The following is a 16538-nucleotide window of genomic DNA, read 5'->3' as shown; positions in this document are numbered from 1 at the left end:
ACAGACGGTTGTACTAATAGAAAATTGAATTTTCGATACTGTATAAAAAATACTAGGTATTCCAAATTATAATGACGGCTGTTCGTACACTCGTCGAGAGCCTCTCGCCGAGTAGAGTCTCTGCACCGCTCCGATCCAATGAAAAGCGCGAGTCGAGACAAGGAACAGAGACGAGAAGGGAGCATCATGTACACTTCGTTCTCGTCATGTCTCGGGGTGTCTCCACGAGTGTGTTGTGTACAGCCCGCATAACGAACTTTCATATATTTACAATTACCTACATACATATAAATTTAATCATAGATCCGGGGTCTTATCACTAATTTGCAGATATCTGCAATATCTGACGAGCAAAAGTTACGTTACGTCTCATCATAGCTCATAAGATTACAAAATATTGTTAGCTGTATGATGTATCCGTCATGCTTCAGTTCTGAAGTTCTGACCTCCAGCCGGCCAATATGGAGCCGCTGCGTGACTATAAATATGTAGTAATAAACTTCAACAGTAATCAGTTGCAAGTAGAAGTCGACCAAATAAACATACTAAAATGGTATCGAAGGTAAATTTTAAATAAAAGAATTAACATTTTAGGTGATCTTGACAGTTTATTTGTCAAGTTAAAATCAAGTCCATTTGATTTCAGTAACTGCATTGGTTCTTACCTAAACTTATGTTAAAAAAAACTTTTCTTTTGCAGTTTGTCGTTGTAGCCCTCCTGGTAGCAGCTGCGCAAGGCAGCGCGGTGCACGGTGGCAATTACAACAGCTTCTCCTACGGAGTGTCAGATCCTCACACTGGTGATGTCAAGAACCAGCATGAGACCCGCGTTGGCGATAGCGTGCGCGGGCAGTACTCCCTCTTGGAGTCTGATGGCACAAAGCGCACTGTTGACTACTCTGCTGACCCACATACAGGATTCAACGCCGTCGTGCGCAAGGATCCTCTAATTGGACATGGTTACGGTGCCGGTTATGGTGCTGCCTACGGCGCTCACGCCGCTCCTCTTGCCTACGCCGCTCCTGTCGCCCACGCCGCTCCCTTGGCTTACGCCGGCCACGTTACTCCCGTAGCCTACTCTTCCCACGTCGCTCACGGCGCTCCTCTGGCTCACGGTCTTTATAGTGCTCATGGACTCAGCCTGGGCTATGGTGATCAAGGTCTTGGACTCGGATACGGCACTCACGGCCTCGGTCTTGGCTACGGAAATGGTCTCGGTTACGCAGCTGGTCTCGGCTACGCTGGTGGACTTGGATACGGTCGTGGTCTCGGCTATGGCGCCCACTACGGAGGATGGTAATTTAATAAAGCCTTCCCATTAAAATACCAAACCAAAAGTGATACTCAAATCAAAAGCTGTGATTTATACTGAAAATAAAATAAAATTAAATATTGTATTTATGAATAAATGACATGAAACATACTAGAATATTTATTTTGAGCGTTTGAAGTTATAGCATCTCAATTACTGTTAATTTTATAGAAATACGTAGTGGACGAACAATGAATTATCATGGTTAAGTACCTACAGTCGAAGGCAAAAATATCGAAAGCTCAAATATGTGACAACGGTCAACGACTTTATTGTCTACTAGCGACCCACCCCGGCTTGGCACGGGTGCAATGCTGATGTATTATACATACAATCACTATATCTATGAAAAACACCGCATTAAAATCCGTTGAGTAGTTTTAAAGATCTAAGCATACATAGGGACGTACATCCATCCAGACAGCAGGAAGCGACTTTGTTCTATACTATGTAGTGAAGGACACACATATTTTTGAAACTTTAGGAATGTTATATATATTTACTAACTTTTGCCCGCGACTTTGTTTGCGTAGAGTTAGTAATTTGGGTAGCTTATTTTTTATCAAATCTGCTTTTTAACGATTTCCCATACATACTTCCACCCCCCTTTTCACCCCCTTTAAGGATGATTTCTGGGATGAAAACTACCCTATGTCCTTCCCCGGGACTCAAACTATCTCTATACCAAATTTCAACTAAATCGGTTCAGCGGTTTAAGCGTTAAGATGTAACAAACAGACAGACAGACAGACGGACACACTTTCGCATTTATAATATCCCTTATGCTCTTAAACCCTAAATGGCCTTATGGATGCCCTTGACTGTACCTATAAATTTTAATCAATAAAGAGTGGACTAAGAGAAATGAATAAATTAATAACGGGGTTGGCCAGTCGAAGCTTATTAGAGATGGCGCCAGTGTGAGTTTCCCTGTGAACCCTACCTACCAATAGTGTCACATTACGTTTTTTTTTACCCGCATGCCCTTTCAGCCAAATCCCACAGAACAAAACTGGAAACATGGGAAATCTATCCTGGCGCCATTTATAAAAACCTTTGACGGTTGCCAACCCCCTCAAAATCATACAAACGTTAAAACGAAGTGTTAGCCGAATTAGTGTTGCAAATAATAACGTGTAGGTACCTAACCTTTAAAAGTTGTTTAAAAAAGGTGTTTTGCGACGGTTACATTTTGTCAGCTAGACATAAATTAAGAGAAAAAATGTTTTGTGAACAGAATATTTAGTAGATGGGACGTTTCCGAATCAAGAGACATTTTTGAGGAGGCATTTAAGGTAAACGTCCCAGTGCTCGACATTATAATATCGTAAGTTTGAATATTATATGTTCGAGGATACTGAGCGCTCGGACGTCTACCTTACACGCACTGATTATCGCCTGATATTTTAAATTATTTATACAAAATACTCATGTAAAATATTCATGTTGTACCTTTATCAGCGTACGTACAAGAATAATTACATTACTCCCTTCTGAATAATTACACCAAGGACCTAATTACACGAAACAAACCGTATCAAAACCGATTAAGTAGGTGTGCATTTTTATTACTAGCTTTTAATTTTTTGTATGTAAGAGTCAAGATAATATCTAGTAATAAATGTTCAATCGGAGTGTTTACTTATGACAGGGCGGGTTCTAGCTGAGTCATGTTCTGTTTGGTATAATTAATAGTTATTTGTTATACAAGGGTGCAAAGTTGTATTTTACCCGCGAGTGTTTTAACACACGAGAAGTAAAATACATTTGCACCCGTGTGTAACACAAAACTTTTCCCCACACTATAGCGAGGAAAGTGCAACATCCACAGGCGTTAGATCATCTTCATCAACTGGAATCACTAATTTTTTTACGATATTATAACAAAACACTCTGGAAATTCCATAGATGTAGGTAAAAATTACTTACATCCATGGGAAATTCTGTACTTTTACGTAAGAAGTTTTTAAGTAAAATTTTTGTTGACAATGTTGACATTTCTGACGCATGAAATGTCAATGATGCGTTTTGAAATTGCATCGACTTAACTTGTGCGTTCAGAATTATATTTAACATAATTATTAAAAAACAAACGTTTATTATGGAATTTTAAGGTTTATGACTTAAAATCATTAAATAAAGCTAAATCTCGTATTTTTTATTAGATTCTCAAACCATTTATTTAATGATAATTAATATCGAACGAACCATTATTATGAGCGTTTTACGTTTTGTTATCTGTCAAGCTACTTAAACACGCTCCATCCAAGGTCAAATTACTTTCCCCACTAGTGGATAAAATGCGTTTTTCCCCGCTTGTTTTAAAGGATAAAAGACGGCTTTCCGAGCTAGTGAGGGGAAAAATATAATTTTTATTAAGCGTAAGGTAATTAACAAGACGACTTTTCTTCTTAAACTATTCATGTCTTCAGAGGTACTCAGGTAATTTTACTGCAGTAAAATAGAGGGTTATGACCCTATTATGATACACATTTTATAGTATGTTAAACTAGTACGCATCTTTAGATAGGTAACGCAAAGTTAAGACAATGCAAATCTAATTTAAGGGACATGCGTATCAGACGCAGTCTGCCATGCCTCTATTGCGATGCACCCTTACAGCCGGGATATATTTGTTACCTACTTGAAACGGAAAACGTAACATATTATGTACACAGGGATCGTTAAGTTTTATTGTTTAGTCCACAGAAGATACCTCTTTCTGAAATGTTTCACTCAATAGCAGAGCTGTAATTTAGTACAATAATGTGTCCTGTGTCTGAACTATTTAAATACATTCACGTGCAAGTGTTGTTTCCTGTCAAATGGGTCAACATTGTTCAAATTCCCTTTGGTATTGTTTAATAACGTGTTTATCTATTCCGAAAGTCATAAACTAATCAAATATCTCCAATTCCCCAATGTCCTGCTGCCCTTGATTGCGAGCATGCACCCAATCCGCAAAACACAAGACAAAATAAGGTAATCCTTATTATACCTTACTTCATAATAATAAGGTTTCATATTATTAGTCGTTGAAATGATTGTGCCGTTTGTATGACGCACGCACTCTGAGGCGGTACTGACCTCCGAAACATAAATGCACCGCTATGGGTGTATATAAATAGTTGCAGAAAACCTAAGTGTATCAGTTGCAAGTCGAAGTCGAGCAATTACACTTACAATAATGGCTGCGAAGGTAAATAAAATTATATTAATATTTAATGGCTTTTAGATCCAGATAATGTACAACTTGTACAATTAGTAACACCATCGATTGAGCTGGGAAATTTACCAGGCCTTGACAAGTTGATACGTAACATAATGTTATACATATCTGAAAAACGTAGGTTAGGTACGTGCCAAAAAACCGATTTAAAAAAATGTTTTCTTCTACAGTTCGTCGTTGTAGCTCTCTTGGTGGCGGCCGCCCAGGGCAGCGCAATCCATGGCGGTAACTACAACAGCTTCTCTTATGGAGTGTCGGACCCCCACACCGGCGACGTGAAGAGCCAACACGAGACCCGCGTGGGCGACAGCGTGGTCGGACAGTACTCGCTGCTGGAGTCTGATGGCACAAAGCGCACCGTCGACTACGCCGCTGATGCCCACTCCGGATTCAACGCTGTTGTGCGCAAGGACCCTCTGCTGCACGCCGCTCCCGTCGCCATTGCCCACGCCGCTCCTCTAGCGTACGCCTCTCACGCCGCTCCCCTGGCGTACGCCGCTCACGCCGCTCCTCTGGCGTACGCCGCCCACGCAGCTCCTCTGGCTCACTCCGCCTACTCTACCCAAATCGCCCATGCCGCTCCCCTGGCCCACATCGCTCACGCTGCCCCCATTGCCCACACCGCCTACGCCGCTCCAATCTCCCATGGCGCTATCGGCTACGGTGCCCATGGCGCCATCGGCTACGGTGCCCATGGTGTCGGCCTGGGTTACACCGGTCATGGACTCGGTCTCGGCCATGGTCTTGGATACGGTCATGGACTCGCCTGGTGAATGTAGTATATGTGGTTAGTTAATGAAGAACGACTGTGTTGACAAATAAAATGAAATATTTAATTTAAATGACGCTTTATTTTCCTTCATCTTAATCTTTTCATCGTAAACGGCCTGTCCATAATAGTAAATTACTATATTATTTCATAATTATTGAGACACTATATCTGACTGATATAAGGATGACTCACGTTAGACCGGGCCGTGACCGGGCCGGAGCTTCCGGCGCTTCGTTTTCTATGGAAGGCATCACGTGATCACCTGCCATGTCATAGAAAAGTAAGCGCCGGAAGCTCCGGCCCGGTCACGGCCCGGTCTAACGTGAGTCATCCTTTATAATTATGATAACTAATGAGTTTATAAGCTTCATTCAGACGGATTAATTACCTAATTTGCCTTTTTAATTCTGTCTCCTATTAAAAAAAGAGTGTTTCTGCATATGACTATGATGTGATTTGGGTGCGTTGTCAAAACATATTGAAGTATTATTTTATAACTATCTCGGAAAACAATAATTTCTGCTAATAAATAGGTACCTAAGATAAAACAGTACATTACGATACAAGTGCGAAAACTAGGAAATTCGCATTTCGCATCGCAGCGCAGGGGCGATAAATGAAAACACGGCCGAAGGGAGTGTTTTAAATCCACACGAGTTGCGAAATATCTACCTTTTCGCACGTGTATTTTACAACGTTTTACAGCACATATCATACATAGGCACGTATTCTGCTAATTACCTCACTAGGGCGGTAAAGTAGCACCATATATAGTACTATAATAGTTATTTATATATAATTTATATTAATTATCTTTTCGCACGTGTATCGTACAACGTTTTACAGTACATATGGCCCTTTAAACTTTCGACATATGCACGAAAAGTGCTATTTGACGCACTAGTGCGAGAAAGTAGCACCATATGTACTGTAAAAAATATTACGACACTAATTCTCCTTAAAGATGCGATATGAGATGAATTCCAGAATCCTTTAGGCGGAGTAGGTCACTTTTTGAGAACGCCACTTTTTGAGTTAGCAAATGTCTGAGCGCTTCACTCTCTGAGTTCGCCACTTTCTGAGTTCGTCACTTTTTTAGCATAGTAAGATTTAACCGTGTACCTTCACGAAATCCGCATCTAAAGACAATAGAGAGAAACTATTTAAGAAACCCTAATATTTACGGATCCGAGAGACTCCTTTAATAACAAAACTTTCCTGAACTGTAGTGAGTATTTTAAATTGATTCTTATAGTTTTTCGGTACGTCAGCCTTCGTACATAAACTTAATTTAGGGCAAGGAGTTCCCTTCTGAAGATTTCCCAAGAACTCTATACTTACTTCGATCGACCTCATTTGAACAAAAATATTTTTTGCTGAATTTTCTCACTTTGCCGATGCGAAACCACAAAAACGTAAGTCCAAAAGCAAAAAGCGAAATTTGCTACAATATGGCGCCAGGAAAAGTTCATTGCATTAAAGCGCGCGGTTGTTTTTTGTGATAAACGCAGCGTCGTTGAACGCATGCTTCAATGGAATATAGAAAAACCGGCCAAGTGCGAGTCGGACTCGCGCACGAAGGGTTCCGTACCATTACGGAAAAACACAGCAAAAAAATCACGTTTGTTGTATGGGAGCCCCATTTAAATATTTATATTATTCTGTTTTAGTTAGTATTTGTTGTTATAGCGGCAACAGAAATACATCATCTGTGAAAATTTCAACTGTCTAGCTATCACGGTTCATGAGATACAGCCTGGTGACAGACAGACAGACGGACAGACGGACAGCGGAGTCTTAGTAATAGGGTCCCGTATTTACCCTTTGGGTACGGAACCCTAAAAATGACAAAGCGCTTACCGCTGCGTTGACCGCGTAACACAATGATCATTAAGGCTCCTGTACACCATGATCCAATGATTCCAGTGTAGGCCAGTCCAAGGTCCGCATTTATGCGTTAGAGGGAGCAAGTGATATTGCTATCTCATTCCACCGCATAGCTGCGTCCCTTAGACTGGCCTACGCTGGGCCATGGTGTACAGGAGCCATTAGATTATCTGATGTAAAATGATTGTGCGGCAAACGCACCGCGTTTAACGCTGCGTTTATCGCATAATAACACAACCGCGCGCTATAGTCGTGCAAAGCATTAACAGCAATGCTTATTAGAATCTAAATCGTCGTTTTATTAATGGATGTTTAATGTTTAATTGATCTTGCCTCAAAGTTAGAACAAACAACTTGCCCCCAAGCGAGGCTTGTAAAATCCGAAATTTGTAAAAAAATTGCTTACTTACAAAAAGAAGCTATTGAAATATAAAAAGAAATGATTAATATAAATACAAGAAGATATAAATACCTTTAACAATTTGATTTATATTAAAACCATCATTTTTATATCAAAACATAATGTTAGGTATTTGAAAATCGAAACTTCCAGCTCCGCTCTACCTAATATCGGCACACAAATACTCATCCTTATTCCTATGGTAACAATTAGGTGTGTTACGATATAATTTGGCCACTTTGGCCGTCACTATCCATTTGACGCTTACTGTGCAGCTAAATGTCACTTTTATAAAAATACATCATCTGTAAGTATACTAATACATCTGGAGTATTGCCCTTTAAGGAAGTGAAACGTGGACAATGACCCTAAGAGACAGGAGGAGAATGGACGTATAATTTAAAATGTGGTGTTGGAGACGAATAGAAGGCATCAGTTGGAGAGGCAATATAACGAATAAGGAGGTATTACGAAGAGTTAGTGAAAGAAGAGCTATTGAACACTATTGCAAATAGACGCGGAAAAATAATTGGATATTTAACACGACAAGATCATTTCTTTAAAACTATCATGGAGGGGCGAATAAAACACAAGCGAGGTAGAGGCAAAACCCAGGCGCAGTAAAGTAAAGGATGACTCACGTTAGAACGGCCCGGGTCCGGTTCGGAGCGTCCGACACTTCATTTTCTATGACAGGTGATCGGTGATCACGTGATGCTTTCTATAGAAAATGAAGTGTCGGAGGTTCCGGCCCGGACCCGGGCAGTTCTAACGTGAATGATTCTTGACTTCAGTAGGAGTCGTGTCGTATCAAAACCGGATAAGTGCGAGTCGGAATCGCCCACCGAGGGTTCCGTACTTTTTAGTATTTGTTGTTATAGCGGCAACAGAAATACATCATCTGTGAAAATTTCAACTGTATAGCTATCACGGTTGATGAGATACAGCCTGGTGACAGACAGACGGACAGAGGAGTTTTAGTACGGTACATACCTAAACCCTAAAAAGTCAAAGAGCTAGCCCACGAGAAACGAATATGAAAATAAATGCAAATAATCAGTTTCGATTTCTGAGCTTAGCTGATGGAATGTATGTATACACTTACTATTATGATGTCAACGACCAACCAGATTCCTGGTCACTTAATACGTATGTTCTACACGGATAATGACTGAGAATTTGACCTCCGAAATATTAATTTATCGCAGTGCCGACAGCAATATAAATAGTCTTTACAAACCGCAGTTAATCAGTTGCAACCCGAAGTCGAGCAATACACACCTATCACAATGGCTGCGAAGGTAATTTTTTCTGTTTTGATTTCATTAAAGATTTTTTTGACTACATAGGAAACTTTTCAAGAAAAAGTTGTGCAGTGGAATACAATTGCAATTATACCGAAACGTTGAATTTTTTATATTATAGTAAATATTTAAACAAATATAGAATATGTTATTTCCCGGACCTCAAACTATCTCCGTACCAAATAGCATCTAAATCAGTTCAGCGGTTTTAGCATGAAGAGGTAACAGACGACCCGCCCCGGCTTCGCACGGGTGCAATGCTGATGTATTATACATATAAACCTTTCTCTTGACTCGAATCACTATCTATTAAAAAAAAACCGCATCAAAATCCGTACACATAGGGACAGACATCCATCCAGACAGCAGGAAACGACTTTGTTTTATACTATGTAGTGATAATACTAGCAGGGACGGCATAAGTATTTGCACATGTATCCAATTTGTTAACCCTTGGGGTTGCGAGGTCAACACCCAGCACGTAATCACTTTTATAACTATGTGTGTTTTTATGTTTCAGTTCGTCGTTGTAGCTCTCTTGGTGGCGGCCACCCATGGCAGCGCGATCCATGGCGGTAACTACAACAGCTTCTCCTATGGAGTGTCGGACCCCCACACCGGCGACGTGAAGAGCCAACACGAGACCCGCGTGGGCGACAGCGTGGTCGGACAGTACTCGCTGCTGGAGTCTGACGGCACAAAGCGCACTGTCGACTACGCCGCTGATGCCCACTCCGGATTCAACGCTGTTGTGCGCAATGACCCTCTGCTGCACGCCGCTCCTGTCGCCATCGCCCACGCCGCTCCTCTGGCCATTGCTGCTCACGCCGCTCCTCTGGCGTACGCCGCCCACGCCGCTCCTCTGGCTCACTCCGCCTACTCCACTCAAATCGCCCATGCCGCTCCTCTGGCCGTTGCTGCTCACGCCGCTCCTCTGGCATACGCCGCCCACGCCGCTCCTCTGGCTCACTCCGCCTACTCCACCCAAATCGCCCATGCCGCTCCCTTGGCCCACATCGCTCACGCTGCCCCCGTTGCCCACACCGCTTACGCTGCTCCAATCGCCCATGGCGCCACCGCCTACGGTGCCCATGGCGCCATCGGCTACGGTGCCCATGGTCTCGGCCTGGGTTACGCCGGTCATGGACTCGGTCTCGGCCATGGTCTTGGATACGGTCATGGACTCGCCTGGTGAATGTAGTATATGTTGTTAGTTAATGAAGAACGGCTGTGTTGACCAATAAAAGAAAACATTTTAATTTACAAAAAAGTGTATTTGTATGGCTTTTCAATCATTTTTACCTACCCAGCTACCCAGTTAACAATCTTAATAATCAAAGCTATGATTTTAATGATGATAAGAAATATGTTTTTTGGGTTCCGTACTCAAAAAGTGACGAACCTTTTGTCACTTTTAGGCACGGAACATTAATGAAACAAATAAAAAAGCATGTCGCATTACATAATTACAGCATTAGTAAAATTCGAATTTATTTCTAGTATTTAAAATGGCAGACTAAGGTTACAATACTTAATTCACGAAGGCTGATATTTGCTTGTCATTTCATACAAAATTTTAAGGACAGTATACCTTTATAACCTTAAATACGGTAACGCCAAACTCTCTCTATGTGTCGAATTCTACGGTGAATGGCAAATAGTCATGTCATAATAGGAAGTTTACGTTCATATACGACTATTTTCGAAAATGCCACTGTAACATGACCGTGAGATCGGTAAGAACCTATGCGTAAAATGGGGAGCTTGTTTACACCGGTTTCTTTAGCGCTTGACTCGCGTATGATAACTTGATAAGTAAGCGATATTAATAATGAATTACAGCACCATGTTGAGTATTTACGTGTAATTCTGACTGATATCCTAATCTGTAATACATTATTATTGTTGTAATTGTTTTATTGACCGAAGCGTAGGTTTGACTCGGGCGTTTTGCTTTTGTATGTCCGGATGTTCTCCTCTACAGGTCGCAATTCTCAAACGATTCTCGTGAAATTTTGTGACCAAATTCTATGATAAAATAGATTTTTTTTGTCGACCTGGTTTTTGGAAATTTTTCAAAATGGCGGAGTCGTGATAGCTCGCGCCTAAACAAATACTCGTATAGATATCATAACAGTATTTTCTTTTTGAGATATGTTTACAGATTAAATGGCGAAAAATGCAGAAATTTTGTATTGCTGGTTTTGGCGGTATTTAGATGTTTAGTTTTTACTTGAGAATAAGTAGCCGAATTTCGTCAGCTTAGATAAGAACTAGCATGGTGTATTTTGCAAACAGTCGCTTTTTTAGTTTGCAACGGGTGGTCCCTGGTTCGATCCCCAGTAATTGTATGCTCCAACATAACTTTTTGTATATTTTTTTTCACTTAAATTTCGTTTTTTTTTTTATTTTTATATTTTGAAAAAATGAAAAAAATCGTATTATTGATTGATCAAGCGCGGGCTAAGCGTATTCGTTTCATTTTTACAAGCTTTTATTTAACTAAACCTAAAAAATATGTTCTTTTTTTGTTATTTTAATTTTCTAAAGTGTTCTAAACGGTAGAGCCATACATTTATTTAGATTGAAGTATTTATCCTTTCCGAATTTCATACAATTTTATTTAGAGTTTTTCTCTTAAAATACGTGATTTTTTTCACCATAAACTATGATTCGTATGTCTGAGCGGGTTTATGGAGCCAATTATTCAATAATATTATTGAAAAATTCAATAAAAATTGAGAAAATTTTGCTCAACGCCTGTCCGTGTGAGTGGCCTTTACACTATCCATGTCAAACAAGATGGCGAAGTTTAATAATTAATAACTAACAATGATGTCACTTTAGCACAGGTGACCTAGCTAAGTAGTGCCTGATTTGCTCGATATGTGGTGACATCGTGAGGTCGAAACGGCCCGATTTTTAGGGTTCCTTATCTATTATTATTACTAAAACTCCTCTGTCCGTCTCTCCGTCTGCATATCACCAGGCTGTATCTAATGCAGCGTGATAGCTAGACAGGTGTTACAAATGGTGTATTTCTGTTGCCGCTACAGCAACAAATACTAAAACGTACGGAACCCTCGGTGGGCGAGTCCGACCCGCACCTGTGCGGTTTTTAGAGTTTCGTGCGCTTGATTTCGTGTGGCTCCCTTCAATATATCTCCACTACTAAGCATTTCAATACTTTTAGAAATTCAAAAATCAGCCAGGTATACAGGTTCGTTTGGGTCAGTGAGGGCAGCTACCAGATCCCGTGCTGCTACGTCAAAATGGCCTTAGAAAACCTTCCCTCAATTCCAAATTAATTAAGATTGGGGTTTACAGATTTTGGAAAAAAAACATCGCCAATCGATCCCATTCCTATCCACGATCAAAAGTTTGTATGGGACCCTAAAAAGCTTTTGCCTAGAAAAGCCACAAATTGAGGAAAACTTTTCCCATACAATTTGATTATGAAAATGAAAAATGTAATTGTTCACATGCTATTTTTTATGGCAATCGATTCCATTCCTATCCAGTATCAATAGTTTCATAGGGTTCAACTAATGGTAATGTATCTACTAAAAAGCCACAATTATTTTTAAAGCGAAATTTATAAACCTAGAATATATTATGCTGATGCGATCAACATAAAAATCTGTGATTTGTTAAGAAATAGTTAGTGGAAACCGTTTTCTCCCGAAATGGAAATTGTATGAAAAAAGTACCTATTGTCTGTAGCTATTCTACCCTCTTAAACCATCCTAGACACATCCATCTTAAGCTAATATGCTCGCGAGGTCTACAGCTCACAGAGCCACTAGTTATATTTTTTGTTGGTTTTATTGTGTACCATATAATTGTATCCGCATGCCTAGGGGTCGCGGGAGGCCCAAGATAACATGGATAGATCTTGTAAAAAACCGGCCAAGTGCGAGTCGGACTCGCCTACCGAGGGTTTCATACTTTTTAGTATTTGTTGCTATAGCGGCAACAGAAATATATAATCTATTAAAATTTCAACTGTCTAGCTATCACGGTTCATGAGATACAGCCTGGTGACAGACAGACGGACAGAGGAGTCTTAGTAATAGGGTCCCGTTTTTACCCTTTGGGTAAAGAACCCTAAAAGCACCTTGAAGAAGAAAGAATACTTACCACCAGAGACGCCCCAGGACAAACGCTCCTGGCGAAGCCGTATAAGGAGAGCCGACCCTAAGTAAATGGGATAAGGTTAGGAAGAAGAAGATTCATTCACGTTTGAGGGCAGAATGTCAAGAATATAGACTCGGAACCTTTTCAATGACTGTGTACTCTCTCTTCCGGAAATCGTAACAGGAAAATAAGCTACGGGAAAATAAAACAAATGGGAAAATATGCGAATGGTTAGAAAACGTAACAAGAAAATAAGCTACTGGAAAATAAAATTAATGGGAAAATATGCGAATGGTAAATGGGAAAGGAAGCTATTGAGAAAATATAAAATGGTAAAAATTGCTACTGGCAAAAATCACGATCTGGAAAAAACGATTTCCGGAAGAGAGAGTACACGCTCTTTTCAATTAGGCTGTAATACCAAGCTGTACTTAGATATGTCATGTACGCACTTGTTTATTTTATTTGCATAAATATGACAGTGATTGATTTGCGATCGAATACGAATGTAGACAAAACAAAAGTGGCCACGAGCATGCGACTAACATATGAAAGTTCCGTATTAGGTTTGAATGAATGTAACACTACGGATACGCAAAATTGTACCTAACAAAAATCTAAATCCGTTCTCGAGAATAAGTCGAAATATTTGCAATATAAATATAAAATAGACTTAAAATTAAAATTCTTCGCAAAACCATTTAGGTACTAGGTAACTATATGATTATAAATAAACCTTCTAGTACTAAGGAAAAAAAAATGCAATAAAGAGATAATTTCATACCCCCATAAGAATTAAATGTGCATGTTAACATTAGTCTTTATTGTAAACGAACTTATCTATAAAATAAAACTAAATTAAAACTAAAAACGAATAACTAAATAAAACTAAAATATATTATTATCTAGAAAATGTGGCCCCTTTGGCATGGTGCCGAGGAGGCTGGAAGCATTTCCCCGCTGTATGCATGTGACATTAGTCTAAAGTGGTGTATTTTTTTATACACGTCTCTAACCTCTTAGACCATTATGCCTCTTTTGCGCCACTTGCACCATCCCACTAACCCGGGGCTAACCGGTAAACCGTTAACCCAGTGTCAAATTGTACTGTCAACCTGGAGTAGGTTTAACCGGTTAACCCCGGGTTAGTGAATGGTGCAAGTGGTTGAACTTACTGCTTTCTCAGTAATTTTAGTAAAAATTCTTATACATTTGCAGCTATGTATGCAAACAATGCGAAAGATCTTTTTCCATTTCCGAGTTCGCTTTCATCGTAATTCGAATGCAATTATGGTGTCAACGACCGACCAAACTCCTGGTCACTTTTATTTTATACAAAACCGTGTAATTCTCATTGTTTACACGGTCGCACGCGACTTCAGCTCTCGAAGTAACCGCTGTACACGTGACCCCGAGATTTGTAAGGATTATGCACTTAAGAAGAACGCGCTTATAGTGGTTAGCTTGAACCGTAGACTCGCCCGTGTATCGCTAGGTGATTGGAATGCTACACCCGCTTCACTATCACTTAGCAAGGTCTCCGATCCACCTGGCAAACAATATCGACGTAACTATGTACACGGACAACGACAGATCTTGACCTCCAAAATAATATGGTGCAGGCAACGATATAAATAGTTGTTACAGACCGAAGTTAATCAGTTGCAAGTCGAAGTCGAGCAATACACACATCACAATGGCTGCGAAGGTAAATTACTATGCTATATAGACACAATTTGAAAATTAGCATTTTTGCAGAAATAATCTACGAGTACAAAAGAAAATCAATCATTTTCTGTAATTAGCAAGATACCTAGTTGCAAAATACCAATTTCAAATAGATCTGGTCTTAAACAAAGACAATATTATGCCTTTAAATTAATAAGTGGCCTTAGTTACTGGGGCAGGGTTTATAAAAGCTAAGCAATTGGATGTGTTTAATAATGAATGTTTCTTTTTGTTTCAGTTCGTCGTTGTAGCTCTCTTGGTGGCGGCTGCTCAGGGCAGCGCTATCCACGGTGGAAATTACAACAGTTTCTCCTATGGAGTGTCGGACCCCTACACCGGCGACGTGAAGAGCCAACACGAGACCCGCGTGGGCGACAGCGTGGTTGGCCAGTACTCGCTGCTGGAATCCGATGGCACAAAGCGCACCGTCGACTACGCCGCTGATGCCCACTCTGGATTCAACGCTGTTGTGCGCAAGGACCCTCTGCTGCACGCCGCTCCTCTGGCCGTCGCTGCTCACGCCGCTCCTCTGGCGTACGCCGCCCACGCCGCTCCTCTGGCCGTTGCTGCTCACGCCGCTCCTCTGGCGTACGCCGCCCACGCCGCTCCTCTGGCTCACTCTGCCTACTCCACCCAAATCGCCCATGCCGCTCCTCTGGCCGTTGCTGCTCATGCCGCTCCTCTGGCGTACGCCGCCCACGCCGCTCCTCTGGCTCACTCCGCCTACTCCACCCAAATCGCCCATGCCGCTCCCCTCGCTCACACCGCGTACGCCGCTCCCCTGGCCCACACCGCCTACGCTGCTCCCATCGCCCATGGCGCCATCGGTTACGGCGCTCATGGAGTCGGTCTCGGTTACGGCCATGGTCTTGGTTACGGACATGGTCTCGGCTACGGTGCGCATTACGGCTATTAAACAATAACACAACTCCAAACTGAAAGTAGACTGTGATGATTATAGAATAAATATAAAACATTTACCTAAAAACTATTTGTTATTTTCTTTTGTTGTTAAATATAATATTCCAATCTTCCAATCTCTCTTATAAACTCTTATAAGCTCATAAGTACTTATAAACTGAGTTACAGATTTACAATCGTTTATAGCAATGGCAATCGAAACGAATAATATATAAACTGATTATGGGAATTTCGTTCAAATCTGTCATCCTCACCCCGGTATAATTTCACTTTTCGATTGTTGTTTGTCGATAAATGGCTGTCATCTTGGCTTGGTTTTGGCAATTGTCGTTTTTAACATCCGACGTTATGGATGGTATAGAAAGGACGCCAATCTCTTATGGCAGAATTGTTGCAAAAGTGACCGCTTTCAGCTTTAAATAATAGTTCCTAATCTCTCCGGTGGCGCTGGTTAGGCTCTGGGACATGAGTATAACATGAACCATATAAGGCAACAAATAACCCGACCAAATTACGTAGGTTGTTTTTGATAGTATTTACTTATTTTTGATGGACACTTTTCATACATAGAGATTTGGCTCCTTTATGTCTCCATGATCCGACGCAGGAAGAGGGGTGTCATAACTATACTTATGTATCTGTTTTAAAAGTAACGATAACGTTGCCACTTTGTTCCATCTACTATTCTTAGCTGCCAGACACTAACAGGTCAATTCGACATCCTCATTCAGTTACCTATCGTATATTTCTCTCGTACTTGTCCGTACATGTATTGGCGCGGGCGAGACAGACGATATTAACTAAATATCGTCATCATCATCTGAGGCACTACAGCCGCGATGGGCCTT

General features: G+C 40.9%; 4 protein-coding genes across 5 annotated transcripts; all 4 read left to right on the top strand.

The window, feature by feature from the left end:
• The first annotated feature begins 477 nt into the window (after nucleotides 1–477).
• On the top strand, nucleotides 478–1399 carry LOC134740841 (larval/pupal rigid cuticle protein 66-like). The gene is made up of 2 exons (XM_063673491.1): nucleotides 478–562; nucleotides 701–1399. Exons 1-2 carry the CDS (start codon nucleotides 551–553, stop codon nucleotides 1298–1300), a joined length of 612 nt encoding a protein of 203 aa, XP_063529561.1. The 5' UTR covers nucleotides 478–550; the 3' UTR covers nucleotides 1301–1399.
• A 3002-nt stretch (nucleotides 1400–4401) lies between these two features.
• Nucleotides 4402–5383, top strand: LOC134740840 (cuticle protein 7-like). Its single transcript, XM_063673490.1, has 2 exons — nucleotides 4402–4511; nucleotides 4712–5383. Exons 1-2 carry the CDS (start codon nucleotides 4500–4502, stop codon nucleotides 5312–5314), a joined length of 615 nt encoding a protein of 204 aa, XP_063529560.1. The 5' UTR covers nucleotides 4402–4499; the 3' UTR covers nucleotides 5315–5383.
• Nucleotides 5384–8761: 3378 nt separating this feature from the next.
• Nucleotides 8762–10174, top strand: LOC134740838 (cuticle protein 21-like). Its single transcript, XM_063673488.1, has 2 exons — nucleotides 8762–8901; nucleotides 9425–10174. The coding sequence occupies exons 1-2, from the start codon at nucleotides 8890–8892 to the stop codon at nucleotides 10097–10099; spliced, it is 687 nt and encodes a 228-aa protein (XP_063529558.1). The 5' UTR covers nucleotides 8762–8889; the 3' UTR covers nucleotides 10100–10174.
• LOC134740837 (cuticle protein 12.5-like) lies at nucleotides 8808–15749 on the top strand. 2 transcript variants are annotated; one of them, XM_063673487.1, is made up of 2 exons: nucleotides 8808–8901; nucleotides 15008–15749. In XM_063673487.1, exons 1-2 carry the CDS (start codon nucleotides 8890–8892, stop codon nucleotides 15683–15685), a joined length of 690 nt encoding a protein of 229 aa, XP_063529557.1. In that variant the 5' UTR covers nucleotides 8808–8889; the 3' UTR covers nucleotides 15686–15749. The 2 variants fall into 2 exon arrangements, with proteins under 2 accessions (XP_063529557.1, XP_063529555.1); XM_063673485.1 differs by lacking the exon at nucleotides 8808–8901 and adding an exon at nucleotides 14602–14749.
• The last annotated feature ends 789 nt before the right edge of the window (nucleotides 15750–16538 follow it).

This window comes from Cydia strobilella, chromosome 4 (genome assembly GCF_947568885.1).
Source record: "Cydia strobilella chromosome 4, ilCydStro3.1, whole genome shotgun sequence".
NCBI classification, from domain to species: Eukaryota; Metazoa; Arthropoda; class Insecta; order Lepidoptera; family Tortricidae; genus Cydia; species Cydia strobilella.
The sequence above is the reverse complement of the archived record's forward strand: the minus strand, read 5'-3'. Positions and strand labels throughout refer to the sequence as shown.